Raw genomic sequence first — 12,029 nt, forward strand, 5'->3', positions numbered from 1 at the left:
GTTACTTAGGAGTGGAGGGATTAAGCGGCGTCACCTACCGCGCGTTCATTCGGATATTTAAAATGAGCGCAGAGGGGTGGGATACTCAGCTAAATTTGTGAGAAGAGATACCAGTCTTCTTCTATTATTATTATTATTAGAGGTCCCTGCCCTCTTTCAAGGTCACCTAACTCATCCCTCTTCTGAGCCACTGCAGAGAGCATTAAGGATGGACTGAGCTTCCCTATCGCAAACTGACTTAAAACCTTTCACTGAGCTTCCCTATCGCAAACTGACTTAAAACCTTTCCCTGCTACGTCTCTTTTATATAATCAGGCATCTTATAAAATTTGAGTGTAACTTAGAAGATTAAATAAAAGTTTTGTTTATACTTCCCCCACCTCTAACAATATTTCTTTCTCTCCATGATGCTGGCCAGAACTTGGGAGGCTGAAGCAGGAAGATCACAAGTTTGAGACCAGCATGGGCAACTTAGCAGACCCTGTCTCAAAACAGCAAAAATTAAAAAAACCAAAAAGGCTGGGAATGTAGCTCAGTAGTAGAGCCCCTGGATTCAGTCCCCAGCATTGCAAGAATGATGCTGGCCAGGAGAAATTAGTTGGTGGTGTAATGAAAGGTCCCTTCTAAGCTGTTTAATGTAGTTTATGTGGCAATTATTTGTCAAGAGTAATACTTTCTACAATTTTTCCCAAAGGTACCAGGGGAAACTGATAATGTTTCCTTGAATTTTCTTCAATGTCTCTCATACTGAATATCTTAAGAGAGATGCTGGCATATTTTGGTGTTCCCATAGACCAGGTAATGTCTTAATACATTTGAATGATTCTGCTGTCTTTGTTATTCTGTCTTATTTTTAAAATAATTTGTATGTAAACATTTAAGGCAAAATTGTTATTTCTCTTTAGGTGGAACACAGGTGAGTTAGTACAGTATAGTTCTGATAGTTTGAATTAGAAAAGGGTGGATAAGATTATTGAGAACCTTTTTACTTCCCGGGTCAAATGTCAAAAGAAGATGAAGGCACAATAAAGACATGACCTTTACAGAATTATATTTATTGCATAGATAAAGTAATTTGTGAGCAGTTTGATGTTTGGGTGTACAATGGCAAAATTGAAGCTCAGCAATTCAGAATAAATCTGAGGGTGAGAGGATGACTTAGGCTTGGGAATTATAAGCAAGTCCAATTTTGTCTACTTGTTGAACATCAACATTGAAAAGTGTTCTTGGTTCTGCAGATCATTTAGAGGCAATACATGGTTCTTGTATTCATTATGTTTAAAATATGGGCAATAAGAAACAAATATAACTATAATATGAGATTGACTATAAGAAAGACCACATAGCATAGTGGCATACGAAATGGGCACATCATTGCTATTTGGTGGAGTGAATTAGAAGAGTAGTAAGGATAATGCTAAGATTTTAAACAAAAGTAAAATGAAGAATGATGGTGCCATTATTATAAGTAGACAACTTAGTAGGAGGATATGAGAAAGTGGTTTGAGATAAGGTGAGCTAAAGGTGTTGTTGGAATATATAAACAGAAATATCCCATAGACAATTGTTTAGTTGGTTCTAGAAGCTAGGAAAAAAGAGAGATTTGGATTTGGGAGTTAGCTGCATTGTTTTGATATCTGAAGCCATGGATTTTGATGATATAATGGAGGATGTCATTAGATGTTTTTGAAACATTGAAATCTCAATGACAGACTGAAGACAGGGAGGATTGGATAGCAGTTGAAGATTTACTTATCATTATTGGGTTATTGGTGCCTTTAAGAATTTTTGTAGAAGGAGATAGGATTTAATTGGGTGGAGTAGTTTGAAGAATATGTAGAAGTGTCTTCAACAGCCTTCTTTTGAATAGTTTGCTTGTGAGAAGAAATTGAGAGATTTCATCAATTTGAAGGGGCAGCAGGATTAGAATTTTCTTTTCAAAGTTAGAGGCAACTTTTAGCATATTTGCACTAAGTACAAATGAGAGAGGGTGATTGAACAATGTCTTGGAGAAGGTAATTGGACAGGGAATCTGAATACATAAGCCTCAGGAAGAAGAGAAACAGTCTGAACTTAAGGAATAGAATAAAAGTGAGAGATGGTGGAGAGAGATTTTGAATGGAGAGTGTTAATGTAAAATAACAATCCTGCTTTAAAGGAAATAAGAAAAAAGTTTATTTTGAGCCAAATGTGAGTATCTGAATTCAGATTACCTGAAATGATGTTACACCATGGAAGAGGTTGCATGAGCTTTTATAGTTACAGAACAAAAGAATGCTGTAAGTCAACACTTAGGTGGGCTACGCCAAGGTGGGCAGATCTCTTCCATGGGATTTAGATGTTATCACATTCTCAGCTTTAGGGTTAATGGAGGCTAGAGCTGTGTCAAGCTTAGTGATACATTCTCAGAGTTTTATCTAGAAGTTAGGGTATTAGGTCAGATACAGAGGTTGACAGGAAATGGCTATTAAAAGGGACTAAAGATAGCCCAAGATATCATGCCTCATTCCCTGTCTCCACAATAAATGTTAGTCTGCAGAATCTTTAATATGGATGCAGCTTGTATAACTTCACAAGGGAAATCAAGTTGAGATATCATGTTGAAATCTGGCTTACTCAGAGCAGAGGCAAGGTCATATGCAAGGAACAGAAGTGGTCATACAGGGGATTTCAGAGATTTGAGATAACTTTGGGTGACATAGTACAACATGTCAAGAAGTTTATATGTGCTTGCTTTCATCTTTCTTTTTTTTTTTTAAATCGGTACTGGTGGTTGTAGCTAGGGTCTCATGCATGCTAGGCAAATGCTCTATGACTGAGGTTCGTCCCTAGCCTTTTTAAAAAATTTTCAATTTTATAACATGGTTTTACTAATTGTTGAGGCTGGTCTTGAACTTGTGATCCTCCTGCTCAGCCTCCCAAGTAGCTGGAGTTGCAGGTGTGTGCCACCACACCCAGCTCATTCTCCTCACCTTGCCCTACTGACAAATATTAGTAAAGTTTAATTCTTTGAAGAAGACACTTATCCCCATGCTGGGGATCAAATTCAAGGCCTTGTGCTTGCTTGGCAAGCTCTCTACCACTAAAATAACACACCCAGTCTCATGAAGAAGATACTTTGAGAGTGTGTGTATATATATATATATATATATATATATATATATATATATATATATATATTTTAGATATGTACATTTTAATTAGTGTAATAATTCATGTTTAAATAGGTTTTGCTGACTTGGGAAAATAAAGACTATGGATCAACTCGGAGTATTGTTCGTATTATTGGGAAAATGCTTCCTTTAGAACCTTGTAGAAGACCTGCTTTTGAGGTAAGTCAGTTACCATGAGTTAAGTACAGTGTATAAAATAATTGTAGGTACTTCTAAGTATTTAGGGTAGAACAACAAAAGGAAATGTTTTCTGTAAGCCAGGAACCTTTAATTTACCTCTGGATATAAGTCATTTTGCATTTGCTTTTGTGATTACTGTTTCTTTTAAGTAATTAGATTAAAAAAAAAGAAGAAGAAAGAAAACTGGCAGTTGCAAGAAAGACTCCAGAGCTTATTTTATTTTACATTGTATGATAGATAAGAGTGACTAGGGGAGAGAATACAGTTGCATGCTTAGGCTACAGAATAGCATTGACCCCGGTATTTTTTCTTGCTAACAGGTGCATGTGCTTCTACTGAAGAACTTTGTTCCTTTTCTCTCTTTGGGGTTGTTAATTTATTTAATGCCATGGGATATGGGACATGTCCCTTCTCTGACTCCCTGCAAAGCTCTGACTTTTTTATTTTTTTGCTTTAGTTGATCCCGCGCTTGAACTCTGTAGAATCTGATAATTGTGGATCTATGGTTCCATCTTTTGCTGATGTTTTGTGTGTGGCAAATGATGAAGAAGCCAGTTATCTCAGATTTCGGTAATTTATATGCTTATTTTGGAAGTATGACATAATCTATAACCTGAATTCTTGCATGTGTTAAAAGTTTGCTCAAGTTGATTGAACTTTTTTGTTCTGTCTGGCTCTGTCCTGTGCTGTGTTTTACTAATCCCTCCTTATGTGGGTGGTTTCTCTCTCTCTCTCTCTCTCTCTCTCTCTCTCTCTCTCTCTCTCTCTCAATAGTTTTTCTTTTTTTATAGTTTTTATTTTTCTCTTAGGGAGAACTAACTTATGTATTAGTATATTCAGATACAGGCTATAAGTATAATGAGTGTCAGTTACTAAAAGATTCTGGCAGAATTTATTATGTGTCAAACTGGCTTGTTAATTTTCAAAAAGTTTGAAGACCAGGGCTTGAATCCAGGGACGCTTTACCACTAAACCACATCCCCAGCATAATTTTGAATTTGCTGTGCTTCAAATACTATGCCATGTCCACAAGAATGAAGTGATGTATAGGTGTTGTATTAGGTACTTTAAGTAATCTAGAGAAGATTTAAAGTATGCAGGAGGATATACATAGGTTAAGTGCAAATATTGTACTTCTTTATATAAGGTACTTGAGCATTCTTTTTTTTTTTTTTTTTAAAGAGAGAGTGAGAGAGGAGAGAGAGTGAGAGAGAGAGAATTTTTAATATTTATTTTTTAGTTCTCGGCGGACACAACATCTTTGTTGGTATGTGGTGCTGAGGATCCAACCCGGGCCGCACGCATGCCAGGCGAGCGCGCTACCGCTTGAGCCACATCCCCAGCCCTAGCATTCTTGATTTTAATATCTACATGTGTCCTGGAACCAGTTACCCACACACACTGAGAGAGGACTGTATTTTAAAATTGAATGTTAGGGAGAACTAACTTATGTATTAGAATATTCAGATACAGGCTATAAGTACAATGAGTGTCAGTTATTAAAAGATTCTGGCTGAATTTATTATGTGTCAAACTGGCTTGTCAATTTTCAAAAATTTTGAAGACCATAAACTAGTTCCCTTACCTCTAACATAATCCTGAATGGAAGGCCCTTCAGCTCCTCTGCAGAATTTCTAGGAAAATTAACTTACACTGTGTTTAAAGTTAATAGGTTAAGCAATTACAAGATAATTATTTTTATTATACAATCTAAAAGAAAGGTTAACTTTCATTCCCAGTTACATGTTGGCCATCTATTAGAGGCTGTATTCTGTTTTTCATATTGAGAATACAATACTTACAAAGATGTTGTGCTTGTCCTTAGTGAGTCTAGAGACCATCAAAGGGGAAAGAGTTGCTCTGATTTTGTGGTGTTGTCTTTTCTTTTCAGTGCTGGGGATTAAACCCAGGGCCTTTGTGCATCCTAGGCAAGGGCTCTAACATGGAGCTATATCCCCAGCCCTGCTTTATTGTCTTGCTTTCATGAGAGATTTTATTTTCTTTAGATTGAAAATCTCCCTTCCATCCTTTGCTTTTTCCTTCTACCCACAAAAATAGTACATGGAAAAATGAAGAAAAGGAAAAAAATGAATTTTCCCATCCTTTACAACCAATTTTGGATCCACTGTTATCAGTTCAAAGACCGAACAAACCAGTGAAAAATGATCTGCCTATAAATGAAGCTACAATTAAAAAAATAGCTGCCCTTGAAGATGAGCTTACTTTTCTTCGCTCTCAGATTGCAGCAATTGTGGAAATGCAGGAACTAAGAAATAGAAAAAAGTCTGGTGAGTAATATGTTGGACTTTTGTTTCAGCTAGATGATAATTATTGGTATTGAGTTAGTACAATTCTTAATAAGAACTGTGAACAGTATTAAATGTATGATAACAAAATTTGAGTATATAGATTTATTATATCTGATGTTTATTCAGAATAAATCACAAGATACAAAATGGAGGGAGTGACTTTGGTATAAAGATCTAGCTATTGCTACTGAAGATCGCATTTTTTTTTTTTTTATTAAAAAATTCTTCCCTTTTAAGAAGCTTTCCTAGCTTTCAGAACATTGGAAATTAAAAGAAAGAATCCATTGGTTTGAAAGAGGCAAACAGGCTTGTGGCCTCATTATAGTTTTTACTTAATGTTACTACACTTCCACCAAGTTCAGGTGAACAATATTTTTCAGATGATACTTTTCTAAATTTTTAGAGATATAACTTGCTTTAAACACAAAATTTAAAGCAACATAGGCACTAAGAACTTTCCACAACAGATTTGGTCATAAAGGGCTATATATAAATAAAGCTGCTAAAAAATTGTATAATGTATATGCATATATAGTATATAAGCATAATTTATACAGTATCAAGATATGTATAGCATGTGTTTATAATAATTTATACATAAATAAAGCACACAGTATATAATAGTTATATAAACTCATAAAATAAATAAATACACAACTTTTTTGTCAAGTAATTCGTGTTCACTCACAGTTCTTTAGAAGCAAATCTGTTGTGAAAAAGTTAAATAATCTGTACCTAAAAAATAATGTTTATTTCTCAAATGTCAGAATGAAGTTCAAATTGTGTATGAATTATGGAAAAACACTTTCTCTTGAAAATACATTCTTTAGGGCCTGCCTACATGGAGAATTTCTAGTTAAATTACAAGTGAATTCACTTGAATTGGCTTGACTTTATAGAAGCTACTAAAGAGACGGGATTAATTCTTCTGGGCTATCATATCACTGTTTTAGCATCATTACAGAATTGTTTTGTTTTGGTTCTCATTACTCTTATATGTTAGAATTTTGAATGTTTTTTCAACAGACTACTTTGCTTTTAGGCTCCTTTGACTTGAATGATGAGCCCCCTGGTGTGGGAAGAATGCCATCACGGGCAACCGCTGAACTGAGTGTAGAACCAGATCAGTTTCCAAGTGCAATGCTTTCTCCTCCTTCACCACCACCGCTTCCTCCTCATTTTTCTTCTCCTCAGCTTTCAAGTTTTCCTCCCATACAACCAGGATCTACTAATGTTTGTGACTCAGATAATCCAATAGCTGAAATGAAAAAGCAGCACCCCAGTGCTAAGACCAATTATAGTCATCATTCAAAAAGCCAGAGAAATAAAGAAGTTCCAAACATGTTGGATGTTCTAAAGGATATGAATAAGGTCAAGCTCCGTGCTATTGAACGGTATGTTGTCATAATTTGGGAAAAGAACTAGACTTTTGTCAATGATTTTTTTTGTTGTTTGTTTGTTTGTTTGTTTTTTAAAGAGAGAGTAAAGTGAGAGAGAGAGAGAGAATTTAAAAAAAAAATTTATTCTTTAGTTTTTGGTGGATACAACATCTTTGTTTGTATGTGGTGCTGAGGATCGAACCCAGGCCGCACGCATGCCAGGTGAGTGCGCTACCGCTTGAGCCACATCCCCAGCCCCTGTCAATGATGTTTTTAAAAAAATTGTTTATGAAAGTTGACAGATGTCTTTCTTCTTATTCCTCATCACCCTGAATGCTCCTCCCAGAGATACTCATTTTTAATTCTTTTTTAAAAAATATTTATTTAGTTATAGATAAACACACAGTATCTTTACTGATTTTTATGTGACGCTGAGGATTGAACCCAGTGCCTCACACATGCAAGGCAAGCACTTTACCACTGAGCTACAGCCTCAGCCCCTTTATTCTTTTTTGACTATTTCTTCTTTCTTTCTTTTTTTCCTTTCTCCTTCCCTTCCCCTGTTCTCCCCTCTCCTGACCTCTCCTCCCCTCCCTTTCCTTCCCTTCTCTTCCCACCCTTCCTATCCCTACCCGTCTCTTTCCTTCTCCACTTAGTCTTCCTCTTATCCGCTATTGTGTTTTCCAGTTAACCAAGTCATTTATTTATGGTTTCAGTTACCCATGGTAATTGTGGTCTGAAAATATTAAATGGAAAATTGCAGAAATAATAAAGTTTAAGTTGTGTGCTAATCTAAGTAGCATGAAGAAACAGTAGGCATTCAGGGAAGATCATATATGAATGATCAGACAGATGAACAGTTAGCCTAATGGTTTTCTTCTTATGAACTCTGGTCCTTTTAAAAGGTCTTAAATATTTATTTAAATTTTCCTACTTATCGGTAAATTAGAAAATTAAAAATAAAGGTTTTCAGCACAGTGATATTTCAGGAATCCCAGTTTACAGCAAGTTGTGGTAGAACCCTAGCCCTCATGGTTTCTTGTTTTTCTTGTTCACTATGCCCTCCAAGTTCCAAATATTAAAGTTTTAATTTACTCCATTTTTAAAAACAGGTCACCTGGTGGTAGACCCATTCATAAGAAGAAAAGACGAAGTTCACATTGGGATCCCGTGTCCTTAATATCACATGCACTTAAGCAGAAATTTGCATCCCAAGAAGATGACTCCTTTGACAAAGAAAATAGATCTTGGGATTCTTCTCCATTTAATAGATCTTGGGAGTCTTCTCCATTTTCTAGTCCAGAAGTTTCAAAGGTGAGCTATAACAGTATAAAATTTTAATGTCTAAGTTTTTCTCAAGTATGCTGTTCGTGATGTAGCTTCATATTTAAGTTCTCTTGAAGTAATTATGCAGGATGGACTATAAATTGTTGGCATTGCTTATTTATTCTTTAGCTTACAAAATAAAACACTTGGTTTGGAAAAGATATGTGCCTAAGTTTATAATTGATTATCCTACATAGGGCTAATTTAATGTTACAGTCTGCAGCATGAAGTGGAGGTCTGAAGCTGAGAGTATATTCAACCTTACCATATCAAATGGCACCACTCCAATGTTTTATGCAGTCATATATAAAGACTGGATTATTTAGTTGCATGGAATGTTATCTCTACTTTTAACAAAGCAAATGGGATTACAGTTATCTTTAATGACAACACTTACTGGATGCTGAAAAAGTCACATGCTTTTTGGGTGGTGTTTACATCACAGAATGTAGTTGAAGTAGTACATAGAAGAAGCCTTAGAAATGAGAGGAGCGTGGAAGAGGCACAGTGTTTGAAGTCAGGTATCACTGCTGAGTGACCTGCAGCAGCAGAGACTGGGAAACTGCAGTACACACGGGGCACTCATCATAACGGCCCTCCTCACAGTCCACGGTGTGCAGGCTTTCAGGTCCACTGTGTGTGTCCAGTTGTCATATGCTGAGCACATTGACTCAGAAAATGATGTTCTTTTTCAGTTCATGCTGCAGACTGTAAGACTATTTAAGAAGAAAAGTATATAGTTTACTAAAATGCAAATGTGTCATACTAAACATTTATATAGCAATTTATAATTTGCAAGATAAAGGCCATTTATAGGTTTTGCATTCATGGATTCAACCAGCCATGTAGAAAAATTTTGAAAACAATAACAAAAACCCTATATCAATAGAAGCCTATTGAAGTTTTTCTTGTCATTATTTCTTTAACAATATAGGACAACTACTATTTACAGAGTGTTTATACTGTATTGGCATTACAAGTAATCTAGGGATGATTTAATTTATATAGGTTATGTTTAGGTTATGTAAGATATGTCATTTTATATGAGGGACCTGTGCATCTGGATTTTGGTACTCCTGGGGGTCCTGGAACAAATCCTCTATGGATACTGAGGGAGAGCTATTTTTTTTTTTTTTAACTCTTGTTTGATCCTTATAGGAATACTCTAAAAGAAAAAAATAATGTAAATATTGCTTGTTTTACATATGAGGAAAATGAACTTTCACTCCCCATAATCTAAGGAGAACAGATTAGAGCTTAGTATATTAAAATTCTAGATGTTTGAAAAGTCTCAGTTATCTAAGAAATTAATTTAAATGGGACACACTGGCAGTGTGTTCCCAGTGGCAGTGTTCAGTAAAGTACTACTGGGTTGTCATATACTGTTTGCTGTTTGTTCAGTGTCCCTTAGTATTTTCTTTCCAACCAACTCTGAGCCTTTTAGTAGAAGAATCAAAAACATCCTTTTGTATATTTTATAACACCTAGTTTCAGGCTCGAGAAAGGGACTTAAATTTTAGTTGACTGGGATCTCATTCTGCTATGGTTTGAATATGTCAGTGTCCCCCAAAGGTTCATGTATTAAAGCATGGTCTATAGGGTGGTCCTCTTGGGAGGTGCTGTGAGCCTACTGGGAAGTCCTTGGGTCACTGGGGGCCTGCCTTTAAAGGGAATTGTGGGACTCTGGCCCCTTTATGTCTTTTTCTTCTTCCCAGCTCATGAGGTGAACAGTTTGGCTCCACTATACACTCCTGTATGATATGCTGCCCTTGCAGAGGCCCAAACCAATGGGGCTTTTTGATCTGGACTGGGACCTCCAGAACCATGAGCCAAGAGAAACCATTTATCTTTATAAGTTAATTGCCTTAGATATTTCATTATAGTATCACAAAGCTAACACATTCTTCATGGTTGAGAGTGTCTTTGCACACTTCTGTGTCTTAAGCACTGAGAATAGTGCCTGATGTGGCCTACCCTCAAATCGCTATTTACCATGGAGTGAATTAAACATTGGGGTCATCTGGTGTTTTTCTTGCCATTCTTTTTCTACATTTGAATAATTTTTGTGTTGAACATTTGTTTTATTTCAGTTTGAACAACACATTTCACAGACAGAAGGACAGTGATCTGAGGGAAGAGCTGATAATGCACAAAAGCTTTGGACAAAGTATTGGGCACAAAAAGTCTGTCTTTACTTGGAAGGAAAGATGCAGAAATATGGCGGCATGTCTTTCGCTGCCTTTCATAGGATCAGCTCCTCTGCCCAGTAATGTTGAATGAAGCCTGTATCCTGGGACATGTTAGGGCCCTGGTCTGAGGAAGAATACCTGTCTCCGGTTTTGGAAGATTGTGCAGTTAACTGACTACTGAAGAGAGTTAGGTGTATGGATTTTTTCCCATGTATGTCAACATTATTGAAAGCTGACTCTATGTTCCAACAGTTGTCCTCAGCAATTCTGACTTCCCAGTTTAAAAGCCTTTGAATCTTTTAAAAATTGGTAGTGATCTGGCTTACATGGCTTCCAGTAACTTGGAGATTTTCAAAGAAGATAAAATTATAATTTATTAAGAAACTCTTAGTTTTAATCATAGGGTTAAGCTTTTTGAAACTTCTTCCTGAGATAATAAATAATAAATTAGTCTTGCCTGCATGCACTTGTGATGTAAACATGTATGCCTGACATCTGTTTCTTTGTATTACATTTATACATTGTTCTTTTGCAAATAGATTGTACAATAAATGTGTCTTTTGAACATGATTGTGTTTTGTAGCAATTCAAATGAATGCTTTCTCACTACTCACAATGTGTCAGAGGGAGATCTGTAGGTAGTTTCTTGGGAAATAAAAAGGAAACACATTTGACATAAGATCTTGTCCCTCTTCACCCACATGCTGATAGGATATGGAAACTTATCAGCCTGTGCAATAGCCAGGGAGTTAGAAACCATCTCAGTGGACTCGCTACCCAGCCATTTTGCCAGGCTCTCTACTTTCTGAAAAGTTTAGGCTGCCGTTTTCTTGCTGTGGCAGAGGGTTGGTTGCCTGGTCCCATTTCCATTTCCAACTCCATTCTCCTGGTACCTGCCATTTGGTTGTGGTCATGCTGTTATCATCTTATGTCCGTGGGGAAGAGGCTTTGGGTCACTGAGGTGCAAACCCTAACATTCTGAGTTGTTTAACCACACTAGCAAGACTAACCAGACTTGTTAGAAAGATTATCTTAGAAAAACCTGGGTCTTCTGCTACTTGTGGCCAAAGCACTTGTAACGTAAACAGCAATATGGTAGGGTATGAGATCTGCTAGCTGTTCCTAATGATGTGGTTTTCTCATCTTATGCTGCTGTCAGTAGTTTGGTATTGTTTCTGCCCTGTTTCCTCACCCTGCCTTGTGTCATTGTCCTTATAACAGGGATCTTTCCCCTGAAATAACTGCTTTCTGTTCCACAAGGTAGGCTTGCATTTTGTTTTTTAGTTTCTTTGTTCAAAAGTATAATCATGTCCCCTCCCCCAACAATCAGCAGAAACCTTGAATGATGCTGTCCTTGGCCATGTGAAGTGTTTCCTGATAAACCTCAAGTTGTTTTGTTGATGATTTTGAGTTTTCTGTTCTACTTCAGAATGAATTTCCTGCCTTCCCCAAACACATTTTAATACCAATGAT

General features: G+C 36.5%; 1 protein-coding gene across 1 annotated transcript; it reads left to right on the forward strand.

Moving 5' to 3' along the window:
- Nucleotides 1-735: 735 nt before the first annotated feature.
- Nucleotides 736-10,647, forward strand: Mtfr2 (mitochondrial fission regulator 2). Its single transcript, XM_026391910.2, has 7 exons — nt 736-798; nt 3,228-3,332; nt 3,811-3,923; nt 5,406-5,641; nt 6,705-7,056; nt 8,154-8,355; nt 10,458-10,647. Exons 1-7 carry the CDS (start codon nt 736-738, stop codon nt 10,491-10,493), a joined length of 1,107 nt encoding a protein of 368 aa, XP_026247695.2. The 3' UTR covers nt 10,494-10,647.
- Nucleotides 10,648-12,029: the final 1,382 nt, after the last annotated feature.

This window comes from Urocitellus parryii, chromosome 8 (assembly GCF_045843805.1).
Source record: "Urocitellus parryii isolate mUroPar1 chromosome 8, mUroPar1.hap1, whole genome shotgun sequence".
NCBI classification, from domain to species: Eukaryota; Metazoa; Chordata; class Mammalia; order Rodentia; family Sciuridae; genus Urocitellus; species Urocitellus parryii.

Bases quoted from the DNA above. Each gene is read 5' to 3' on its own strand.
- Mtfr2 (XM_026391910.2), top strand. From the start codon at position 736: ATGTCTCTCATACTGAATATCTTAAGAGAGATGCTGGCATATTTTGGT. The intron at 5,642-6,704 runs GTGAGTAATATG...CTTTGCTTTTAG, and splicing joins AAGAAATAGAAAAAAGTCTG to GCTCCTTTGACTTGAATGAT. The intron at 8,356-10,457 runs GTGAGCTATAAC...GTTTTATTTCAG, and splicing joins CTAGTCCAGAAGTTTCAAAG to TTTGAACAACACATTTCACA.